Genomic DNA, 26,703 nt, shown 5'->3' on the forward strand with positions numbered 1-26,703 from the left:
AGTCCGCGTTTCCTGACATTGCGATTACATTCGTTACAACGGTACACGATCAAATTTTAAACTTTAATCTCATTTCTCTAGCACCCAGAAAGGAGGAGGGGGCATGATTTGCCATATTTGGAGTTTTCCGCACTTTCTCGACGGACGGTTGACACGTCGGAATCGATTCAGACCTAGTAACACTTGAAGTTTAATTGCTTCCTTAAAAAGCTGTATATATATCCGCATTTTCCATTCGATGCTCTTTGTAAAATGGCGAACTCATGACCGTTCTCCAATCGCATGAGTGGATCGATCTATGCTAAAAAGTAATATATCCAACATTTCTATTTCAATTTAGGATATGTAGTGAACCGGCGACCGGGATGAAGTTCATATGTGACTTAGGGTTTCCTAGGTTCTGTCGATAATTCGCCCCCACTTGTAATCCCGGAAGTAGTCTTGCCGTTTTTAGAATTGCTGCAATCGAGGGCGTGGTGGAGTCATCAACGGTACAAGTGGAACCAGGGCATCTCTTCCATAAGATGTCGTCTGACCAGACCTGCGCGTACATTTCCCACCGCCTCCGACTTCTTTTCACAAGGATTGCACTCCCACTTCAGTCTCGGTTTTCTTTTTTTATAATATGTAAGTTCTGTACTCTTAGTTGAAGTTTGCGACATAAGTTGACGGGGTCTTTTTGTGTGCCACCTAGCCAGTGGGCGACAGCTAGAAAGCCGTCCGTTTGAAAAATTCAAACCTGTAAAAAACAAAACTTATATTTAAAACTCATTCCGCTGAATCTTCTCCGTCGCCTATTCTTGCAGGTATTGTTCTGTCAGGATCGTTCTAGCTTATCATCATCTAAAAGACCTGATGAAGTTTACCCTCGGCTCAATAATTAACATTTGTTATCGTCTATTAGGTTAATTACATAAAGAAGTTCTACGATCGGTGAGTCGCTTACAGTTAATTTGTCGATGTTTGATCATTAAAGATTTCCGGAAGAGCTAAGTTTTCGACTTAAGAGACACTTGTCGGTGGAGTTTTGAATTAAAAAATATGAGGAAAATTAGTTTTTAAAAAAATTATGTATGCCCCTAACGTCACATTACGGATTTGAATTAATGTCACCCGTTGTACTCGTAACTTCCGAATTGCAGAAATGCCGGTAGTTACTGTTGTCGTCTCCATAGTGACGGGCGGCCTTTTGGGCATAGTTTGTACCTCACATCATACGCTCGTCGGCTTGTAATTGGACATTCTAAACAACATTCAACAATTACCGCAGCCGGTAGATACAGTTTGATGATTTTATGATATTAACAATTAGCAGTTACCTGCCCCCCCTTGGGGGAGCCGGCTACTGTGACACACGTCCAAGGGTGTCCGAAAGTTCAATAGTACATTTTCACGCGTTATCGAGCAAAAACAAAAGAGTACAGTTTTTATCCTTGACTAGCCCAACTCCAATTTTCAGGAAGACGGCTTTGTCGTTGTTTCCATACTTTAAGTAATCTTAACTACAGGAATTTCCAACCTTTTAGGCATGATAAATAAAGTATATGTAAACAAAACTATTACTAGCATCTCTTACATATAAATACGTTCATATCTTCCTCTATTATGATTAACAAATTTTAAAATGATTTCAAATTCACTAGCATTTTAATATTTAAAAATTTGAGATTTTTTGTTAAAATAAATTAAAACAGTATAAAATTTCTAATTACAGAATTAGTATTACATGTGGGGGGGGGGTCAGTGGCTGCAAGGGTTTAGGCGTCGACACACGTGAATCAGTATAAGGTAAAGGCCCCAGGTTCGAATCTAGCGGCCGTGCATTCAAACCCGACATACTTACAAGATGGCGATTTTTCAAAAGCACTGGCATCTGGGAGGGTCCATGTGAACTTCATAGTTGAAATACCTTCGGAGGGAGGGACCATATTGTATTAATCCATCTCCAGATTTCTTTTATTAAATTAAATTCTTTTTTCTTTTTGTACTACTATTGGCTACATAATTTAAAAAATCTAATTGGGCATTTAATATTTTTGTGAATATTTTTTTTATTTTAATTTATCATTTAATTAATCTGTTCTCATTTTTGATTACAGATTTTCACCTGCTTCAATTACAATTAAATATTATTAAAAATTATTATTAGTTTTTTATATTTTACATTTATTTATGAATTTTATTATTATTTTATTTATTTAAAAAAAAATTTGGAAGTATGTCGGGTTCGAATGCATGGCCGCTGGATTTACCTTACTGTGATGAGTTTCGAGTCAACACCCAAACTGTTGCGGCCACCAACACCTCTATTTTATTATTTATTTATTAAATGCCTCTTTTTTTATGTATGTTTTTATCTTTTTTTATGTACTATTATTTAAACAATTTAGACACATAATAGTTATGACAAGTCTAACGAATCAACTCCAAAAATTACCAGAAACCTTAACAGATCACGATCCCCAGCTGGCCAGTCATTTCCCTTTGTAATGATGCTGTTTATCAGCAGCAAGCGTTTTTTCTTTTTTTTTCTAAAGATCTTACAATTGTCAATGATGTGACTCCACACCTTTTCTCTGCTCTGTAGGGACACAGAGTTATTAGTAATTTGGAAATGTTTTAAATACGCCCTATTTTTACCATGACCGATCAATACTATTGTGTTGTATGTGTGCTTATATGAATTTCTTTTCTTATTTTTAACTCCATATATATTCCTTTAATATGAAGTACCGTCTACTGTTTGGGTCGGTTCATATGTCCTCCCATCTTTGAAAAAATTTTTGTTCATACCTCGCTAACAAGCTTTTCTGCTTTCTCATTTACGTTGTATCCTGCATGAGCTTCTATCCATCTAGATTTAATATTCCATTGCCTTCTTTTCTTAAGGTCTTCCAGATTGCTTATCATAGCTAAAGAATATGCTCAGTTATTCTCCAGAACATCACGGTTCAAATGCCATTTGAATGTTTTATCAATTGCCGAAAGTTGCACTTGTTTATTTGAGCACCAAGATACTGCCATCATTTAACATATAAAATTGGCTATCATTGGTGTAGGCTTTGAAGTAAAAACCGTTTGTATTGTATTTTTTGTGAATATGTGCTTACTTCACCTTCTTAAAAATCATTTTATATGACTTATTCACTGTACATTTAGGTATATACCATATTTTAGTTTCAAAACTTTAAATCAGAAAAATGGAATTTTGATTTACATTAATTGTTTTAATGATTATGGCTTACTAGGAATAGATTTTCACTAATTTAATTGAGATGAATGTCACATTAACAAATTTCGTTAAACAAAATCATGGCAACATTCAATTATTTGTATGTTGTAAACTGCTCATACTAGAACCAGGCTTTAATCTAATTCAATGGGGTCCATAGCCGGCTGTGCCAAGTCCCCCCTTTGAAATACATGTCAGCGATCACTAAATAATCAATGACACCCAAATCAAACATTGTTGTGACTGGCAGCATGTAAATTGTGTACTTGCCCCTATTTATGCATTTAAACTATAGTTAAATATCAGATATTGGTAATTAATATGAACTTCCTTTCTGCCCACAGATCATGCAGTATCACAGCCAATAACAATGGTTGCAAGGAGATCGGGCAGCTTCCCTGGCAGTGAAGCAGGAAATATTCTATCGCCTAGATCATCAGAAACTAGCGGGCTTGGAGTTAAAATGGTTGAGTATGTGCTCGGTACCTCCCCGACTAGCAAGGAGCTTGAGCCTAGAATGAGAACACTAGTTATGGTAATGATCAATTATGTTATTCGGTAAAATATTTAGAAAAAAGTAAAACTGTTAATAAGATGCTGCGAATGTGCTACATGCCTATTATTTGGTTTTATTATGTTTATTAAATGATGTAAAAATAGTATACATACATAAATATCAAATTAAATGATCATTTTACACATTCATTGCCAATGACACAGTGGTGACAAGCTCTCAGTGCTTTCAAATCTTCCAAAATTGGTAAATAAGTCAATCAAAATAAGTCCCCTAATGAACTGGTTAAAAATGACTGTGATATGTGCAGTAGGTTTTTTGTTTTATTATAAGACAATACAATGACAGTTTAAATATTGTTTGTCATCAGAATCTACAATAATTTTGTGACAATAATGAAAACAATAAAAATTCAGAATACCCATGTTTTCTTTACTATTACAATAAATTGTAACATACTAGCATAATTTTTAATATGTTTAAAAAAAGGACAAAAGATCCATTATGATTTTTATAAAACATCATATGTTTAAACTAGAAAAAAATGGTAATTTACTATTTGACAGAATAGATGAAACAGCTCAAGCAAATGGAGTTAATAGAATTATTCTCAGTTCTACTTATTTAATTAACTAAATATATTGCTATAACCAAAATGAGGTTTCTCCTGGTTTTTCCATGAAATTGCAGAAATGTATGTAATTTTTATAAATTAAATACTCTCAAAGGGAGGGGACAAGACAACATACTTATTTTATTGTAAATGAAATTAAACGAGATCTGAAATTCATGAATTTTAATAAAAATTATGTAATATCATAGTTTGAAAGAAAATTCACCAAAACACTGTAAAATCATTTAGTGATATACACCACTTAAGACCGCCGTGGAAAGTTGTAGAGCACGGCACAGCCAGGACTGGCTATTTAATCTATTAGATCTCTACGTACTCTATGTCTCTTGTTGACCAAAGCATCTGACTAGGTGAGATCTAGACTTAAAGCCATTTAAGAAAGATTTTTTTAAACTCTAATTTATTGTTTTATCGCAGAAAACGCATTAAAAAACAATTAACTCACTCAACAAGTTAGCATGGAAAGGATTAGGAATGAAATTTAACTAATTTTCATTGTTTTTAATCTAAAGTGTGTAAAACAATTAGTAACACTGTATAAAGGTAAACAAGTTATTAATGTAAATGATAAATGATGGAGTGAGTGTGGTGTTCAATCCTTTCTAAAAAGATAGTTCCTACTCGCAGTAAGTTGTTTTGCAATGATCCAGATTTAGAGCCTTTTAGCTCATCATCACCTGATGGTGGTTGTAGAAGTCCTTCAACCTGATGATGAGCTAAAAGGCTCGAAATCCTGATCGTTGTAGAACAACTTACTGTGAGTAGGAACTGTCTTTTTAAAAAGGATTGAGTTATTAATGTTGTGTTTACGTTATAAGTCAACTATTAATTTTTATACGTAGTTATTATGGAAATTAAATAAACACAATTGCCTGATTATTGTCTTTATATGTACATTTTTCGCTGCCATTTTAGTGGTTTTGTACTTGGAACCTCTGTGGAGGAATTGTCCTTGACAAGAAAGGGTTACCATTTTGCAATTTACCTAAGAAGCAATTCAATTTCAAAGCAAGTTTGATTAGATAAGGTAAATACTTGTATTCACTTCGTCCTTTTCACATATTCTGTCATTATCTAAATTACTATGCTAATTTTAACATATGAAACCTTTGAAGAGTATAATGGATTATTTTATCTTTTAATTATATTGTAAATATAGGTATGTTTATTTACAATAACAATATAGAATACATGGGTTCTCTCTGTGAATTCGGGCAATTGTTATGATAAAATGATAGTGATGGGCAACATTTTGAAATATTCATTTAAGAAGGAAACAATAAAACTGTCATGGCATTGTCTTATAATTATTTAAAAACCCTTATATATTAATAAATAAGTTAGTTGTTAAATAGAACAATGTGTAATGAACAAATAACAAAAAATAAATAAATAAAATAAAATATATATAATTTTTATTTCTTGCTAAGTATAAGCATTAATGCACATATTGTATATATAGATTCAATCACATTTTTTCTACATTAATCCTATTTATTATTTTACAGTCAAATGATGGTGGAGAGAAAAAAGACAAAGACAAAGCTCCTGCATCTCCTTATGACGCAGCTAACAAGAAAGATATGGAAAACGGGGTTACACAGAATGGAGTACAGAACGGCTTGGATGATGATAAAGGGTTTAAGTGAGTAGATGAAAAAAATTCTAGTCCATGTATTTCACTATGTTTTACTACAAGACTCATGAAAAAATGAACAAGAGCGAACGAACTTTAAAGTGACTTTAAATGTCTATTTCTCGATTTTTATTAACATACGATAAGAAAAAAACTCTGGGTACTGCAGGTGAGCTACCTACAAAGTGTATACAATTGTAGGAAATAAAAGATGTTTGTAGAAAATCTGTAATAAAAAGTGGTGCTAGTAAATAGGGGAAAGGCCCTCCACCAAGGTTGTAGCTTATGAACACATATTTTTTTATTTATTACGCTTGATTTTTGTGATTAGGAAGACCCAGATTTAATTCTTGCTCACCATCACAAAAGTTGTATATTTTAATTGGTTTATTTGTTCAATTGTGTTTATTGTTGTCAATTAGAAATAGAAGGGAGTCAATGAACCTCCGCCCCCACACGTCTGGTGATGACAAAAAAGAGAAAAAGGACCTGTCCCCTCAAGGCTGGCGTCCTATTAAAACTCCCTTTTTGTTTAGGCTTCTTCCATTCCTTTATCAGATTTGAGTAACATTTCGATTAAATTTAATTGCACTGAACCAATTTCTCATCATATTTTACACTGTCATGTGGTTTCCATCCATAATAGTTTCAGGCATGGTTTTGTACTTAATAACAACAAATCCCCTGGTTTCCTGGAGCATGGAACATATGATTGTCCTTGAGAAAAACATGAATTCTCCAAATTCAATTCACTTAATAGCATGACTGACCTTGTGATTTGTTTAACATTTCTGCAAAAGCCAGTTTAATTGGAAATTGCAATTGTTTGAATTGGAAAGCACTTTTGGTGGTATCATTGGTGTATGTTGTATTAGCCCCTCCTTTGAATTTTAGTAAGAATATAAATATTTCAATTAATTATAATACTTTTTATCTAAAGTATTGGTTGAGATGAAAAAGTTAGTGTCACGATCAGGATTCAAACCCACAACCTTCGGCTCAATATGCCGCTGGTCTAACCACATGTGCTACCGCAAACTCCATTCGAACACCAACTCCTCCCTCATCTAAATGACCAGCCGTCTAGATATTACCAATATGTTTAGGATTAGGGAAGCGTCATAAAGAACAATGGCAAGCTTTCGACCTCTATTACTCTTCTTTAGGGCTACATTGCGTTGTCATAAATAAATTTGATTATAATAAAATATTTTTAAACCTCTAATACATTTTAAAAACAATAGTTGACAATAATTACAACCTTTAGTAAAGTTATTTTTAAAATTAAAAAGCATGGCTACTTTATTTTTTGAAAAATATCATTAATTAAATTTTTAAATTTCATTAATCACTAATTATATTTTGTTGTATTCGTGAGGAGCGGTCAAGAATGAGGAAGTTTAGAAAAACACCTTTCCCATTTTTTACGGGCATTGCGACTTTAATTCAGGTCATCTTCAGGACCTGGGTGAATTACAAAACATGTTGATTGTTAAAAATGCAGTAAAGATGTAAATATAAACTTTGAACCATCTATTTCATGTGCACATAAATTGAGATGAAAAGTCAGTTTAGTGGGATTCGAACCGTCGAACTTCAGCTCAATTCGCTGCTGCTCTAACCACTTGAACTATTTTGACTTTGATCCACTCGGTATGAAAAATTTGATTGAAAGTTTATATTTACATATGTATTGTATTTTTTCTAATCAACATATGTTTTGTCATTCACCCAGGCCAGATGATGACCTGAATAAAGGTAAAACATCAGTAAAAAAATGAAAAAGGTGCTTTCTAAACTAACTCATTCTTGACCGCTACTCCATGAATCCAACAAATTATTAAAAACTGGTCACTAAAAAAACACATTATATATTAGTGTATTGTATCATTATATATATTATTGTAATAGAATTTATTTATGAGAATGTAACGGAGCCCTAAATATGACTGTAATAAAGGTTGAAAGCTTTTGGCATAGAAGTATACTACTATACTCACTTCTTAGTGATCACATCCCTGATCCTTAACAAATTGGAATGTTAATTAATATTTTATTTGCATAATTTTTGAATTGTGCTTGTATACATACCAGTAAAACAAAATCGGTTTTTATAGCCTCTTTTTACACTAAATAAACGTTCACTTAAAGTACTTTTGTCAAGTCTGATGGTTTGGCGGTCAGGCCATATGGCGGTAGTTCGTTCTACTACGTTCACCACTGCTGCCTATAGTAAAGAACAACGGTGAAGTTGGTATCTTCCTTTCTTTATATGATCGATACCAATTCCGTAGTTTTTGCATCTATATAATGTATCAATAGTTTTGCAACTATAAACGATTCAGTAATTTTTGCGACTATGAGTGTTAGTGTAGTTTTTGCCTATATTGACCGTCAGTGCCTGCAAATCGGATTTTGAAAGACGCGGGAAACGTAACGGTAATCGTCAGTTTGGGGAGCTGACTGCTGAGAAAATGGGCGCCACAAATTCCTTAAATCTCTCTTCTTGGTAAATACTCACGCCTATTATTTGTTATATCTATTTTATAATTTCCAAACCCGCCCATCCGTAATAAAAACAGTTTGAAAGCTTCGCCGAAATCAGTACAGTAATTTTTGTTTTTACGATTAACATGCATTCATTTTTTATATATTAGATGTGATGACGTAAGCTTGTTGAACAGTTAAAAACCGAGTTTTGCGCCGTTTATGTGCGATGTTATTTCGTGACGTATTGCTCCCTTAAAATCTTATTTGCTGCCCTCTCAGCCCCACTCGGTTTTTTAAGTACCGCTTTTGTCTCCGATCGGATCGGACATGTCCTCCAACGTATTTTCTTCTCTATCTCGTTATTTACATCCTTTTACTTACGCGAATGGCTTGCGTAAAATAATTGCGAGAAAAGTACGTGAGAGCTGCGTCAAGATCGCCCTTCAACTTATACCTCATAACGCCGGGTTCGGACGGAGCCCTCAAGGTAGGCCCGGTCTGGTTAAATTTACATCTTTCCTTTGGCCAAAAGAGTAGGGTGCATTTTAGCCCAGCCACAGCTCCTCGTGCCCGTCGTATGATCGAGTCGGGAGACGGTGTAGCCACCCAACTTGGTGAGTATTCCATTTTAAACTATTTCCATTTTCCTTTTTGATATTTCAATTTTCCTTTTTGATATTTCAATTAGTTTTCGCGACCTACCAGATTTTTTAATCCTCCGGCCCTCGAATGTTTTATTTGAAAAAAAAAAAAAAAAAAAATCATTTAAGGTTAGATTAGTGCAGCCATTTTGCCCTTTCCCCTTTTATACAAAACAATGTCAAAATACATTTCTCAAATCACAAGACCAGGGTGCAGCCAAAGAGGCTCCTGGTCAAAAGGAAGGATATCTTTGCAAAACTAAATTGAATGTATGTAAATCTTAAGAATTTCCAAGTTGAGCAGTTTAGTTTACTGGAGGCATACACTGAGATGCTGAAAGAGAAATTTTGCTCATAAGCGGAACAAAATTAAAGTGTAAATTGTACTTGAAGGATAAGTGGACCGACTGAGTGAATTCGAATTTATGGATTTGGTAGTCAACAATGCAATTAATATTAAATTGTATAAAGGGGTATTTATATGTGAGAGGAACTCACAGCTGGAGTTATCAAGAATTACTCTTAGAGTCCCTTGTTAGTCACCAGACTTAACTCTAAGAGAGCATCTCTCCATGGCAACTCTCTCAAGTTTGCTTCAGACCGATGCACTGGACAGTTCTCAGAGTGATTCTTAGAGAAGATATCTTTAGTTTTGTGCGAGAGTGAAACATTTACACTAACGAGGAAGATGCATCATTGCACTTTTGACGAGAGTCTCTGAGGCCTTCACAATTGCAAGTTTTACTTTCGAGACTATATCTGTCACTCTTGAGCGTAAAAGACTCATGTGTAAACGTGTCTTAACAAATCCTTTGGATTTGTCGCCACCACACCCAATGTTGCTCCCATTGATTTTGCCGCCTCAAGCTCTTGAGATTTTATTACACAAAATTTCGTTACCCACTTGTGACAGCACTTTGAATGGCTGGCCAAAACTCATATTATTATTTATTTGAATGAATGAAAATGGTCTTTCTGTCAGTCGAGAATCTACTTCTTATGAAAATCCAAAACTTCTCTTTATTTCGGAGATTGCAGTGAATTTTCGCATGGGTTTTGTATTTTATTGACAATGGGCCAGACAATTGTGGAGGCCAACGAAAAGCCATTATCACTCGCTCAGGTCCTCTATTACCTGATGAACTTGAAGCTTCCTCTTCTTTAATCTCGGTAAACAAACAATATAATTTTGACTACTCTGAAATGAAACACTTTAAAAATTCTCCACATGTAAAAAATCTTAAGTTGCCTTCCACCTTTTCTCGATTTTTGTGGTTTCCTCAGGGTGGCCGGAAGGCTAGTCCAATCTTTATTGCATACTGCTTCCAGGCATGCTTTATTGCTTCCGAAAGACACCCATTTGTCAAAATTACAGTGTTCATTTTTCATGTGTTATCATTACATTCTGAACTCAATACAGTTCAATCTTTAATACATGGGAGGGTTTTGGTCTTGTTCCTCTGCAGTCTATTGCTTAAGCACATAAGAGTGTGCTTTACATGTTGCAGACTTAGGGCGTCCTATTCCCAATCGTTGTCAAGGCTTCTAGTCATTATAGATGCTTTGCATCCTCAGCCAGACAATGTTCCTTATGTCGTGACTGTTTGGACACCCCCTGGCATTTATTCTCATTCCATCATCTGACTTACGTCACTGCCCCATGCTTGAAGCAATTGAAAAGGTCTATTATTTCACTTAAATTTTAATTTTTTGTTTGTTTCGTTTTCCGTGTATATGTTATTCCTGTTTTATTTTTATCTTTTCGTTTGGCTGGTTTTTGTTTTTAAATGATAGTAGAAATTATGTTTAATTTGGTGGGCGGTATGTTTGCGCCGTTTATGCAATGTTTTTAGTGACGTTTTACTTCCTTAAAATCTTATATATCTATCCCTCAGCTCCACTTCGTTTGTCGTTCCTTTTGTTCTATACCATTTTGCCTCCTTATGTAAAGCATTGTTGATTTTTCCTTTTGCTTCCGAATGCTTCCAACATATATGCACATTTTTCCTTCAATCAAACCATATGTGGTTTTTGTGCCTCCAGCATATTTGCTTTCAATCTCTGTCTCTGTATTTGCATCCTTTTACGAACGCAAATACATAGCTCGCCTAACAATACTTGGGAAAAAGGTAACATGAGTGTTGCGTCAAATTCAAGTCATATCATGCTGGGTTCGGATGGAGCTCACAAGGTAGGCCAGTCTGGTTAAATTTACATCTTTCTTTGGCCAAAGCGTAGGGTGCATTTTAGTCAGCCACAGCTCCTCGTGCCGGTTGCTTGGGACGATCAAGGCAGGAGACGGCGCAGCCTCTCAACTTGGTGGGTACCCTATTTTAAACAATTAACATTTTTCTTTTTGATATTTCAATTAATTTTTGTGACCGACCAGCAGCACGCCTTTAAAAATTCAGCTTATATTTTTATAAAACAATTTAATTGTCATGAGACCACACCAGCCTCTCGTCAGCAAATGAATTTCAAGGCCTTACGACTTAATTCAATTCAAATTGCTTTTATAAAAATATGATATTATTGTTCAAGAAACATACATCCTACCACATACTTAATAAAAATACATAACTAGGGGAAAAGTTACATACTACATAATTAAATTTAATTTACATCAATTATGTATTGCTGCAATTGTTTAGATTATTTATTGGCCGGCTGTTCATAATAAGTTCTAATGTTAATATATATTTTGTTTTTAAATTGCAGCCGAACTCCTGGTAGCAGGCAGCCCTCACCGTCAGATGAAGACTTGAACAAGAACAACCCGGTAGTCGTTCTCGAAGGTGGTCACTTGATGGGGCACTTCCCAGCAGGCCACCCACTTCTCGAGTCTCATTTCGAACCGCAGGTGATGCTTGATGGGGGTGGTGTCTTTGAACAGGGTGCCCCTCAATACCATCAACAGCAGCAGCAGGCAATGGAGTCGCCCAACGTTCTGCCTCCATCGTTTGATGTTCAGGTATGTGAAAATTTATATTCCTGTCTTCTAGGTCTTAATAACATATGATGGTTTCATGCCCTTTGCATAGTAATAAGGAGAAAAACTGAGGGGAATTTTTTATGGTTAATTTTTATGGTTGTTTTTATGGATTTATTATGAAATTTTTATGGTTGAAAGTTATATAGAAAATTTTTGATTCCTATATTATCTTATTATATTCCTAACTTCTAGGTATCAGTAACATATGATGGTTTCTGCTTCTCTTTCCTTCCCCTCTCCATCCTTATGTTTACACCTCCCATTGGCAAGCAGGTATTTTCAAACTTATCGTGATAAACAATTTTTCTTAAACATTTATATAAAATTACCGTATATTCAATGAAAAAAAGACTAGGTTGCCATTTTTAAATGGATGTTCATTATAAAAACTTGTAGCTATTGGATGATGTCAGTTAACTATTACATTTAATTTTAAAATTCTAGAATGTAATGGATATTCATTATCATTCAGCTGCTGTAGGGTGCCAGAGTGGTTAGGTCCATTTGCCATGCTGATGATTATAGGTTCAAGTCCTGGTATAGTGCACGCAATGTTAATTGGTAATAATATGTAAAGGCATTGTAGAGCGGTTGACCCCCTCATTTGATTGTTTCTCTCAGTTAGTTTGTCTTCTGTAAAAATTGTGTTCCACTGTTCTTTTAGTTACAATTTAATGTTTGATTGTGGTACAGGGGTTAGATAGAAGATGTGTTAGGCTGATATTGTTCTTTTGTTTTGTTTTGAATTTGTTTAATATGGTTGTAATTTTTACATGATTCATTAGAAAAAAAAGTGATGTGAACACTGTTGTGGACTTCATAATAATAATAATAAAATTGTAAAGCTGTGAAAAATTGGTTTACAAATAAACAAACTTAACTCACCTTTCGTCGCTCCCACGCAAATGCAGACCGCTCTAACCTGTGGGTTCTAGGACTGGCACTGATTGATTGTTGGCATAACAGAGGGTTTAGGTGGGTACAGCAGGAAAGATCAGAAAAGATAGTATGTAGAAAACAGAAGGAAAAAAACTAGGAGAACAAAGTAAGGTGCAGAATGAAAGCAGTCGAACAAGCGGGTGGTCATGCAGTTTTTACACTACCCGCAGATATGCGGGTTTTCGATAAATCAAAAACAGAAAGGGCCCTTGAAATTAACAGTGTGATCAAACAAACCCCTTTTATCACAGTTAGAGGATGGATTTATTCTAACCTGCAATGCACACATTTTGTTCTTTTTTTGCCTAAAGAGAACACATGTAAATGTGTTTGACAGAGATTTTATGTCACTAAGAAATTAATATATATATGTTAATAATCTGTTAAATATTTCTCTAGGCACGAACAAAGAATTAAATCGCTGTTTATGATAATAAAGTTTAAATCCAAATGAACCTTCACGAGTAGCCTTATACTATCATCACGTCTAACGTATTAACATAATGTTTTAAAATTTTTAAGAATCTAAGCATTGGCACTATTCTTTTATTAAAAGATATCTTCCATCCTCCCATTGTTTGTTTTTCACATTTCATTATTGCCCTGATAGGTATAGTTCAATCTCTTTATTTCACTTTCATTATGTATTGAATAATTTTTATAATAATATTCTTATTTCCTTGAATTTTTTTAACTGTTTGGGTTGGGGTATTGTTGCAACGATTACTATGGAATAATAGTTGTTCTTCGGTGTAAAGTTACTTTCACCTCAGACCATACGTGTTGTGAAATCTAATTATATATTACCCTATGTAATTTGTGATATTAAACAGTCTGATAAGAGCATAATGAATTTGTATGGCATTGCATATAATAATATATTAATGGTAATAATGAACATTTCTGCATCGTTATTAAATCATTCCACAAGTAAAAAGTTTGAAAGTTTGCTATTAATAGCCTTACTTAGATTTTGTAATTTTTTTGCTTACAGAGTTGATTTTTTTTCTATGTAACCCAAGAATCTTTTCTCATATCAAATGATGAACTGGAAATTCTTCCATGTGCCTAACCAAGTAAACCAAATGTTATTCACATTTTAAAACATCCTTAGAATTCTTTTGTTATCCTCGTTGGTTTATTATTTATTTTTTATAGATGCGAATCGCGTTGAAAAAAATTGTCCACTTTTTTATTTCAATATGAATATTATGAGATTTTTAGTTAAGTTCAGGTTTGTTAGATACATAGATTTGTTCTTTATTAAAAACAATTTCTGCATTTCACTCTGTTCACCATTGGAAAAACATTGATATAATTAATCATCACTGATCAAGCTGGAGGTTTACCACATTGCAAGGCTTACAATAATGTTTTACGCCAAATATTTTGATAAATTTCTTCTCCTAAAGCCCACCTCTGAATATCATAATATCTTAACTGCCCAAGATGATCAGAAACGAGAGTGATTCTATTAGTTATTGCAGACTATTTTCTAGTATAATACTAGTGTTAGGTAACTAATTATTATTGACATATTGATATAAATAAAGTACAATATAATAGATATTTACAAGAAAACATGCAAATGCAATGGTGTTTATGTTGGTTTGATTTTTTTTTAAATTCTTAAGTTGTGTTTTGCTTGGTTTCCTCTGCGATTCATAGAGGACACGAGCTGCTGGTTTTTGTCGAATGCCCGTCTAGTTGCGAATGTTTTCATTTAATAGCCGCTCTTGTCTCCTGAAGAATCCACCTGCTTCGTACAACTAGAACTCACGGGAGGACGTGGGCTGTAAATGTTTACCCACTGAGAAAACACATTGGCTACAATAAATATTTATATTAAACTTTCCTGATATCTAATGTACCATTAGCGTCGGAATCGTTTGGCATGTCTGAAACATATCTAAATTCAGGACTGTGATTCACTACCTTTCCTTGTGAAGTTATCCAATCCTTTTTTTCTGAACTATTAAATGGATGGGGTTTTGAAATAACCGTCATTTTGTAAACTATTGAACAAGGATTCTATTTTTATAGTTTTACTGCGACTGCTTCCTGTCATCGATCCAGATTTGGCGAATGATTTGTCACGACCGTTGCATCATTCTATTGCTACAAAAACCTATTATGATGTCTTTTTAAGTTATTAGCTCGCTTAGCTGCCGAGTCTGGAGTAAATTCTAATTTTGGTTTTCCCTACAATAACTAAAACAACGCTTGCTCAGCGCAATTCTTTTGATTTTTGTTAACTTGCGTTTATTTTGTATTGTTTAATTGTTTTTGTTCTACCTATTGTTTTAAGGGTGAATTCTTGCTTCATAGTGCAGGGATTTCCTAGGTAGTTTAATCCCTTGTGATCGGCCAATCTTTGTTATTTGGCTCTTAAGTCAATAGGTACTACAGCCAATTTGATTATGGTTAGATTTTCAACGTTAGGGAGATAAGCAGGGTGAGACAAAACGGTGACTAAATTTTTCGTGAAATAACCAACTGCCACGTGCGATACAATGCAGCAGGATTATTTTGGTATATACTGCCTTTAAAACTCAGTTCGCTTTGTCGGCCTGTTGAGTATAATGATCAGAATCGAAGGTCTTGTCATCTGGAACCGCTAAGTGCTAAATTCCTTTCTTATTTCCACTAAACGCAAAGTATAGGTTTTAAATATCTATACAATATTTTTTATCATTTTTAGATATTGTAGGAAATTTGTAGAGATGGGAGTGTTATTTGGCTGGTAGCCTCTTGACAACTCACGATTATTTTAATCTTGGTTGGATATTTTGGAGGCCAAGTTTTCTATATCGTCGACTTACCATAATATTTGAATCCATTATTTAAGCAGATAATATGTAATTGCCGAATAAATCTTGGCTTACACTTTATTTAGCAACGGTGACCCATTAGAAATTCTTGATGTAGGACGGTGTTCCCGTGATGAATGTGTGAACTTCCCAAATCACCGCTGCTTTCGTACTCGGCCCTCTTCGATTTACTCGAAAGAACATGAATCCTTCGGGCAATTTCGTTTCAATTTATAGTATTTTTACACATTCGGACGTTAGGACGCCTTTTAAATTTGAGCATAACAGTTGACATTCCTGTCTGTCCTGGGATTGCCTTTTTATTACTTCTCTATCATCCTTTCAGTATGTTTTGAATATTTTTCCATTAAATCCCTTTTTCAGACACATACTTAACTATTATCCAAAACCAATTAAAGTTCCTTTAGGCGTTATAACAAAAATTGAAAATATGCTCTTGCAAAATATTGGGCTAACTATTAAAAAAAATCACCGCCTTTTATGATATTTTGGTGCTATAGAGTTTCAAGATAAAATTTAATACTGCAGAACAAACGAGCTTTTCAAGTAGACCCACGGTGGTTTTGTGGTTGGAATAACCATTTTAAGAGGCTACCGTAGTCTGGCGTTGTTTATGATGTAAAGTTACCTGTGTCACTCAACGTCTGTCAACCTTTCCTGTTATCGTTCCTGACTACTATTAGACTTATATTGCTCCGGTTATATCCGTTTATGGATATATTCGCAGCCCTGGTCGGCCCATTTTCCATAAAATTTAGCAAATTTTTGCCTAGAAAAGATGTAATACGAATGTTATAGTTTCAAAAAATACTGTACGGTTTGATTTATTTATTTTTCAGTTTTACCTTGATATTGGACGCTGACTTTTGTTTGTCGATCATGACTTTTAATAGGGTTTTTAGCGAAGCGTATGCCGAAAGGCAATTATTTCCCTAATCCATCTTCCTGCCTGGCAATTTAGCAGTCGGATTCATACGTGCCACTCAAAACATTCAATATCCAGGTGGAAACAATGCATCATTCGCTACGGCAAGAGAGCTAATGCGATTATTTCTCTCGCAACACGACCCACGGGTCTGGATTCCACCGAGTTTCGACCTTCGCCATTGGTTCCGACTCGTACTTACTCTTACAACCCGTGATTTCCGTTTACCCTCGTGGAACCGTGTGCCCATTCCATTCAATAGAATTAATTATTCCTAAATGTCCAAATCGTTTTTCCTCCGCAACGATGGACAGGTAAACAATGCGCCTGGTAAGAGCTACCTTATGGATTAATTTGCAAGAGTACATGCTTTGGTTTGAAAGTGATATTATATAAAATAATGGATTTTTTAAATCTTGAATTTTTGCCTGGGTTGCTTTGGTTGCCATGTCAACAGTTGATAATCTCAAGACCAATTAGGTTCAACGTGTTTCTTCCCATTACGTCCCGTTTGTCCCCCTTTTGTACTTGATGAAAAGATAATTCTCAACACAAGGATTAAATATTATCTTTATTTAATGTAAAATATATTATATGTTAAAATTAAGTAATTCAATTCGGCTTGAATTGTTTGTATACTAATTGAATCTTGGAGGGGTCTCAATGCCGCACGGTTTCGACTCCGATTCAAAGTTAGCCTGGCACGATTGTAAATCCTAGAAACGCCATTGTCGTAGTTCGGTCCCCCGGGCACTATTTGTGAATCATTGAACCCTCTTTCCTTCCAATCGATCTGCCGATAGATTAATCAAAAGGAGGAAGGTGTATCGCCGATGGAGAGAAGTAATGGGAAATGGTCCTAGGCCAGTGATGAATGGCGAAACGGCACGGAATGCTCGGTGAATAATGAATTGCGTTGACAGGCATTGACGTCTAATTGTGTCAAAAAGAAACACGGCAATAAACGATTTATCTGCCATCTTTGTCCTCCTGGGATGAAAAGAAGTTCGTATTTTTAAGACGCCCTTGGATAAATAATAGTCCAACGAATTTCCCTCCTTTTCATATAAACGAAACATTCTTTTGTTCTCTTTACCAAGAATGAAATCACAGGAAAGTTCGTCCGACTACTTGTACTTAATCAATCGCCCTTTTCAAGGCGAAACCGCTTCCAGCTTTTACGATACTTAACCTTATTCATCATATCGTTTGTTACAATATAAATCTCGTAAAGCTCAATGGACCAAAATGCTACTTTGAATGAGGTAGATCAAACTTCTACCAAAAAGAAGCTATATTATTATACAGAAGATGGAAAACATTTTATTCTTGTAAAGAATCACATAGCTCATGTTGCAAAAAAAATGTTTTACCTACTTTTTTCTTACTATGGTTCTGTAGATTTCAATCCCCCAGGCTTTACCGGAAACGCGGAGTGTTTTGATATAAATTTTTTTCCACGTTTCTAATAAAAGGATGGCGTCTGACAAGTAGATTTTGTTGTCCTTAACTTGATAAAGGACGGAAGCGTCCCACCTATTTCTTGGGCTGGCGCTTCTCCTTGGATCGAAGGCCGGCCTACTCCCAGTGAGGCAGGGCCCCCTCTTATTGTATGCATAGCTGTGACATCAACTAACTGTAGCCGGCATTAACCTTTAACATATGAACTTTCACGTCGACGTCCTTGGCAAACCGACACGACCCGGGCAGAACCGTTAACCTTTCTGTTTTTCTTCTCGATTGCTGTGCATTTTCTGCCACTCATGCCGTACACACGCCTGCATTCGCCGGTCATACGCAACCCAATAAATGAGCCTTGTCCTGTTATTGCCCGTAAAAAAAAAAGCTTACCGTAAAATGTTTATTTTTTTGATAGTTTTGAGCCATAACACGTAAAATCTCTGCATTAATGTTTTATTTAGCGTTCGTCTAAGTTAGAACAAGGGTAGATCAGCTTTCAAATTGTTTTACGGTCAAAAGTTAGCTTTCCCCACAAGGTTTGGGGCCCATTCGTTGTCGACTTCTAAATTCAAATTGTTCTCAGCCTGAACAGTTAAAACTTCACAATTGGTTTTGTTTCCGATAGTTGTTAATATGGAAAAGTTTATTGTTTGCCATGTATTTCAAATTGATTTTATCCTATCAAATTTGGTACGTTTACTATTGATTTATAATGTTCAGATGTGATATTGATTGACGTGAAAGTAGTTGACTTATTTCTAGATTCAACTTTTTTTAATCAAACGATACTAATTTGGAAATTTCGTATTTCATTTTTCTTTTAAACTTCCACTTCAAAAAATTGACACTTTTATACCTTGATTTTCATATTTCCAGTTTGAAAAGTTAAAAGTTCGCATAGAGATTTTCACGATCATTTCAACGTGTTATTTTCCGGAAAGTTCATAATTTAGTTTTTAATATTTTGACTTCTATATTCAAATTGTTATCAGCCTGAATAGTTAAAACTTCACAATTCAGTTTTGTAAAGTTTATTGTTGTCCATGTTTTTCCAATTGAAATAAGCCTTTAAAATTTTGGACGTTCACTGTTGACTTGAACAACAGTTTGAAATCATGTTCAGACGTGATATAGATTGTGCCAAACTTGGAAGTAGTTACTTAAACATGAAAACAATATTTTATCCTAGGTTTCTACCCTGAAAAATTCTGTTTATTATTTATTTTTGACAAAGTGAAACTTTGCAAAATGGACTCCTTTTTGTTGCTATATGTTTGGTTTTCCAGCCTTCAAAATTTAAAAGTTCCACGTTGACTTACTTCCAGGTTTAACTTTTTTTAACCAAACGTTACAAGTTTGAAAATTTCGTATTTCAGTTTTTCTTTTGAACTATTCGTTTTCACTTCAAAAATTGTCTTATATACTTTGATTTCCCTATTTCCAGTTGGAACAGTTAAAAGTTCAGCATAGAGATTTTCACGATCATCTTAACGGGTTATTTTCAAAGTTTCCGGATAAGTTCATAATTCATTTGTTTTGTTTACATTTTCAATAATTTTGTCTATTTTCATGTGGGAAAAAAAGTAATTGCGTTTGAAAAGCTACCTAACAGTTGGCGGTTTTGCTTAGGTTACTTTTGATTTTCAATACTTATCAGTTTGAAAGGTTAACAGTTGAACAATGCCCAGAAATTTCGGGATGTGCGAAACAATGTGCAGAAATTTTGCGACCTGAAAATGTTTTAATATGGATCCTTTTCTTGTGTTTTGTTACAATCCGAAAAATTATGCATTTGAGAATTATTACAGTAATTGGTTTCAAGTTTTTTGTTACTTGCCAAATATCATTCACACTTTTTATATGTCTAGAGAAAAGGATCTTCGCGAGGTGAGAAAATCGTTGACACGAATGAACAATCGCGATCGATCTGTTTGCCGAGGTCCTTCGTGTCCTTGGATGGTTTAAAGGGCATCGTTCCCACGATTACGAGATATCCCTGATTCCTCGGTCCGTTGGCTTTAATGATGCCGGGTCCTTCCTTTCTCGTATTCTATTTTCCCCGGGTACACGACCCACCCGGTTAATTTGAATACCTCAGGCTAAGATCACGATTGTTCAGCGGCTTCCCCCGGGCGGGTAACTTGCCGTTTCATTAACTTCTCGATCGCTGTTATAGTTTGCGAAAGACTGAAACCGAAAGTTTTCTAAGCAAACAAAATTCCACCACCTTCTCTTTACTCAAAGGCAAACCGTTTATATTTGCATGTAAATAGCCGGTATGAAGAATAGCAAAACACGGGAAAACAAGGAATCGAATTTTTAACTTGAAGCCCAGAAAAATTTACTTACATATATTTTTCTTGTTCTTTTTATCTTTCCAACTTTCATAGGATGTAATTTTCCAGTCATCCAGTTGTTTCTTAGTCGTGTTTTGTTTATTCGCAGGTTGTAAATATCTCCTTCTATGATATATCTCACAATTTCCGTTATCGGTAGGCACCGATTTCCTCTTGCTCAATATTTGTTTATATGAACATTTTATTTAGTCTGCCCCTGCTCGTATTAACTCTATATGTATGTACGTATGGCATATAAAACATACCATAAACACTGTATTTTCAACCACTTGCTAATAAACTACTACTTGTCGGAATAATCGTCGTGTGTCATATTTGGATATTCGTTTTTGCTCCTATTTTGATTTTTTTCTTACATTGGTTAAATATGAAAAAAAAAAAAAACAGTTAGCGAACGATTTTCCTCTCGCGGGCAATTTGAATTTGCGTGTCGTCGAGCAGATGTGCTCACGGTGCGTTCAGCCGCGTCGGATATGTTCCTACCTTAAAGCTCTCTAGCTCTTACCCATGAATATCGACATATAGAGAAAGAGAAGAAATACCTGTGAAGACAAGGCCCTTCTCGGCGAACCAGGCTCGAGACTATATTTGTGTTTAGTTTTGAAATTGCCGGTTTCCAGGCACGATCGTACTCCTCCAGGAGGTCCGCTGGAACAAGTGTAATGAGAAAGTGATTAGGACGCGCTATGACAAATGATAGCAGGGACGAGGTGCTTTTTGGCACTTGTGTGTAATCTGCCAAGGGTCGGCCGTAACCCGTGGCCATCCACGTTCCACCTCTCACAAAAGAAGGCAAGGGCCCGTGAAGGCCTTGAGAGTCGGTAACGCTTCGCCGACCGGTCAACAAACCTCTTCACCCGCTCCTTCTTCACTATCCGCTGTTTTCGTCTTTCTACTCTCGACTCCGGAACGGACACAAATGTCCTTCTTCCATCTGTCAACCCGCTGCGAATGCTACAATCCAAAACACAACAGTTGGCCGTTTCCCGTTTACACGAGCCTTGCCGATTTTAACTAGTTTAAATTTTAATCAAGGGGAGTGATTTATTGTTAAACTCTAATATTGACTTGACAAAACTCAATATAAACCTTGAAATTATATCTGTTTACTTACGAAGTTACGAAGTCTGTTGTACAACGCAAGCTTTAATTATATTAAAAAGAGGGGGGTCGTTCTTTTCCTGACCACATTTGGGGGCATAACTTTCATATCGCTCTTCCGTGAGTTTGCAATGACAAGAAATAAAACTTTTTTTTGGAATGTTGTTGCGAAAAATGGACCACCTTGCGAAATCAAAGAGCACGACCTTTCGTGAACTACAGCCAGTTCACTTTCTGACCCGAAATCTCATGGGGCTATCGCTCTTCTCGTTATAGCAACGAGATGCCCGGCGAAAACGTGCAGTCGCTCGTTCTACGCCGTATTGAAAGTGTAATCGAAGACCTTTCGACAATGTGGCATGGATCCGTGGAGATTAAAATTGGGATAATTTACAAATAATGGCCAAGCTCTAATCATTTTCAGATCGTGTATGGCCATTTTATGCAATGTGTAGTGATTAGTGACCGTTAATCGATATTTATTTAGAAGTCGTGAAATGCGGTCTGGTGTGATGTAGGTATCAGGAAAACATTTTCTTTATCGTGCCAACGTTTCGATCTTTATTGAGATCATCTTCAAAGCCTGGGATTTACAAAAACACTTTGAGTGAGTAGAAATACTTTGATTGAATATATTTTGCATTGTGTAAATTCACTTTTCCACATCCAAAATGTAATTGTAATATGTAAACAAAATGTTTGTAAATCCCAGGCCCTGAAGATGATCTCAATAAAGATCGAAAAGTTGGCACGATAAAGAAAATGTTTTTCTGAAACCTACATCCCACCAGACCGCATCTCACGATTTCTAAATAAATACAAATAATACATGATAACTCGTGTTAATTCGAGTCGAGAAATATCCAGTAAGATTGTGAAGCCTTCTTTTTTTTTCTTTACATGTTTAATTTTTATTTTTCCGCAATGCTGTTCGTCACGAGTGGTAGAACCAAAAATAAAGCTATAACAGTTTTTGAAGGCTTGTTGTTGTTTGTTACGGTTTTGTTTAGTATTAAATTGTAAGATGCCAAAAGTTAGTAAAAAAAGGAAAATTAATCAACTCTTTCATTGAAAATATTATGTATGCACTTAAAAAGTGTGAACAGCTATCAATGTGACTAACCGCCATTTGATTCGATTATCATCGATCACTGGCCCAACCCTGTTAGATCAAGCAATGTTAACTAGCCGATTCAAACAGGTCTACGTCATTCCTCATTCATTTTTCTCGATCTAACACGACCTAACATAGTTAATAAGGCTTACACAAAGATCGTGAATACCCTTACCTGTTTAAATAATTAGGTTAATTATTGTTTCCAAGCGTGAACAGTTGTGCCGGTTTAGCATTCTGCATTTCGGGTTTAGCATCGCCACAAAACAAAAGGGGCTGGGGGGAACGGCAAATGACCTCTCCTTAAACCTTTTTATTTCTTTTACCGTTCTCACGACGATCGTCGACCTCCGAAATTGACAAAGGGGGAAACGTTCGGGGCCGAGGGCATAGCAATTTTCATTTTTACTGTATGTGTTGTAAAAAAATCTGCAATAAACGTTGGTTGTAAATGCATTCCACCTACGACCAAAACCATCCCAGCTGTGGCTAAACCTCAATATCGGCCTGGGACACAAACAATATTCAAAATAGTCTCCTAACACGATTGTCAAGTCCTGGTTTGCTGATCTAAGTTACCAGTTTGCAAATGCCTTGGAATATTCCATTGATCGGTTATTAATTGATACTATAACACAGTTAATTAATTTTGGATTCGACATTTTCTCAAATTTTCCCTCTCTCTCTCTTCGTAAATCCGGTGTTGCCTGTTGCTTAATCGTCCCTATTAATCTCATTTTGCTTCAGTTGTAGATTAAGACAGCAATAAGCACTTCAGCTAAATTCGCATTAGTTTAGTATTCACCTTTCAGTTTGACGCAGACGCCATTAAAATAAGAGTGATTTTCTTTATAGAATATAACTCATATTTAATTCTCTTCATAAAACATTTAAGCTAGAATTATTTCCTTATTTTTATAGCTAAAATTTTTAATGGATTGAAATTTTCACAATATTGTTCACTCGGTAATAATTATAAATTATTAAATAGTAGTCCCTTATAATTTTTAGTTGTAGAAATATTTTGGCGGATGTTTTTGTATTAGATTGATCAAGTTTGATATAATTTTTTTTTCAAGGTGACCTCAAAAATACCAAAAGTCTTATTTATTTTTCATTGATAGCCTCAAGTTGGGCATTAAATTGAAGGTGGGCATTGTCCGTTCCTATAAAGATACTGTGTCCTCTTTCTGTTTACGATCCTCCCAAGAGCAGTAATTCTTTGCCTTTCAACTTATTCCGTTATAGCCTTCAGTAAAGCACGGGCTCAGCCACTGTGCCCTTTGTTCGGAAGATTTTTTTCATGAGTGCAGTTGTGAGTCTATAGAAATTTCATAATCTGCAAATAACAGGCCTGGTCATGTTGAGAGATAATGCAGACATTCTAAAAAAAAAGCTCGCCTACGTAGTACAATTTTTAACAGTACATTATACCCGTTTTGATCCTGAAGGTATTTTAGTGTGATGTCGAAACGATTCGATTGTATGCTGATTGTTTCTTTGAAGCTCAATTTGTACTAAGGACGATTACTAGTTCGATGTGTTTCTACTCCATGCGATACGAATTTGGAAAAATCACGTTTTACAAATGGATTTTTAATTAATGTTGATTTTATCGGAATGCGAAGAAGATTAGCTAATAAACAGGTGCATCCTCTTGTCGAAGTGCCAAATAGCGGTTTGCCAAAATTATTGCATCATGCTTAAAGCTAACATAATTCAATGGTTTCTTTTTATGAGTTGTTGCGGTCAATTTTCAAATTGGTTTTAAAATAACAGGCTTCAGCATCTTCTTCGAGGTTTTTTATAGTCGAAGGGCCCTTTTATAACCCTAGGGGTCTGGTCCAAATTGGATTTAACTCCCTTTAAAACAAAATCACCCGCTCTCTGTGGCATGTCAGAAATAAATTGGGGAAATTTTTAGAATTCCGCACTCCGCCGCCGGATCCCCGCCAAAGAAAAGGGCCGTTCAAAATATTCACCATATGTATATTCGAGGCACGCTATAAGGCCTCTGGAGTCCGCGATAATTGGAAATCCTTCACTCGACTTACGTTGATATTATTCTCAAACTGCCGTTTTATTTATTTTTATTACTGTTTTATGCATTTTTGTTAATACAACAAAAACTTATCTGAACGCACGGCTGTGCGCTGACCAAGTTCCAGCATCTGACACGTGTATCTTTACTCGAACCAATACACCCGGTTTTCTCAACGTCATATCTCTGCTTCCTCTTAAGATAGACTTTTGAAATTTGAAACACAAATTAAATTAACCTAAGGTCGCTTAGGACGTTGTAACAATTAGCACTAATATGATGCCTTTTGAAAGGGAAGAATTTCAAAATTTGCATTTTTGTTACTGACTGACTCACTAATCATCAAAAGTGTAAGGTACATCCCGAATAGCTAGAAACGTGAAATTCGGTAAAACGTAGGTTTTATATAGCAAGTAAAGGGGAAAAAATTGAAAATCGTAATTTTCTTAGTGACGGTCTAGGAGCGTGGAGGGTGTAGTTTCTCCATCAAATTTATAAGGCACTTCCCGTAATGATAGAAACATGACATTTGGTACAAAGTAGATCTTAAACCTAAACCAAGACGGTGTCCACGATGGTGAAGTGAACAAAAAAGTATGAGACCTCTCCAAAAAAAATTAGCAAGTCAATGTAATGATATCTACACTGCGGCCAAGTTCGTTTTTTAATCTATAACCTGTGAAAACTATGATAAAAGTTCACTCCCAAAATCGTCATCGACTTTGATGGACTTCAAAATGGTGATATCTACGTTGTGGACAATTTCTCTACTACTTTTATGACCAACATTGTTCTGTTATTGTAGTGTGGCCACTTTAGTGGCCAGTTTCTGAATATGGATTAAAGCATCAGGACCGTGTACACTCACACAGACGTGGGGTGAAGGGAAGGTAGAGAACTGAAGAAAAGAAAAACTTCCAGACTCCTTATTGCTGTGGCCAATGAAACTAGATGATCAACGTAGGTGATACTACGTTGATAGCTGTTTTTTTTCTTTTCCTTTTCTTTCTTTTTGAGGGATGCTGGACCTTCTATTTTTTCTTCTATAAAGTTATGAACTACAAAAAGGGCGTGCTTAGCCAAAGTGTAAATATCATTTCGTTGATAGGCTAATTTGTTTGAACTTGGAACTTGGCTCTTTGGTTTTTGTTGGGATTATTATTATGATTATTAAATATTCGGAAAAAGTACATTAAATCATTAGGCTCGTCACGAAAACAGGTCGCATATTTTCTTTTCTTTTAAGTAGGCCTTTCATCATATATATTCATAGCGGACGATTCCTCATAGCTTTCAGCCTGGTGCGAGCAGTAGCATATTGAAGTCTACTCACCGTCACCATACGCTTTTATCTCTTGTTTGTACTTTTGTTCCACCTCCTTCTTCTTTAACTAACGTGGAATTACTAAAATCCCTTTTATCTTTACCCTTCTTACTCTTAACAACCTCTATCCTAAAGAGTTTTTAAGCCATAAAAAATTGTATCAATAATATGTAACTCAACAATAACAAATACAAACTTGAACATATTTTACATATTTTTATCATTGTTTAAAATTCATGAATTTTTCTTTTTTCTTTGAGAAAATACTAATTTTCTTTAGGATATTTTTTAAAAATAATAATAGTAATTACAATTAATTAAGGTTTTTAGTTGATATAAAAAAGTCATTGGCACGAGCGGGATTCGAACCCACGATCTTCGGCTAGATACGGAGGTCACGATAGCTCAAGTGATACAGCAGCGGCGTATCTAGCCGAAGATCGTGGGTTCGAATCCCGCTCGTGCCATTGA

At 35.3% G+C, this 26,703-nt stretch overlaps 1 protein-coding gene across 15 annotated transcripts in view; it reads left to right on the forward strand.

Annotated features, from left to right (window-relative positions):
* Positions 1–26,703, forward strand: part of LOC106663606 (pumilio homolog 2) — a 342,434-nt gene that overhangs the window by 99,789 nt on the left and 215,942 nt on the right. For all 15 annotated transcript variants that reach the window (XM_014388529.2, XM_014388533.2, XM_024227910.1 and 12 more), the window contains 3 exons: positions 3,577–3,767; positions 5,889–6,025; positions 11,866–12,118. In XM_014388529.2, coding sequence (XP_014244015.1) covers positions 3,577–3,767; positions 5,889–6,025; positions 11,866–12,118 — 581 coding nt within the window. The remainder of the gene's footprint in view (positions 1–3,576; positions 3,768–5,888; positions 6,026–11,865; positions 12,119–26,703) is intronic.

This window comes from Cimex lectularius, unplaced genomic scaffold (genome assembly GCF_000648675.2).
Source record: "Cimex lectularius strain Harlan isolate CLEC.00 unplaced genomic scaffold, Clec_2.1 scaffold135, whole genome shotgun sequence".
Classification (NCBI taxonomy): Eukaryota; Metazoa; Arthropoda; class Insecta; order Hemiptera; family Cimicidae; genus Cimex; species Cimex lectularius.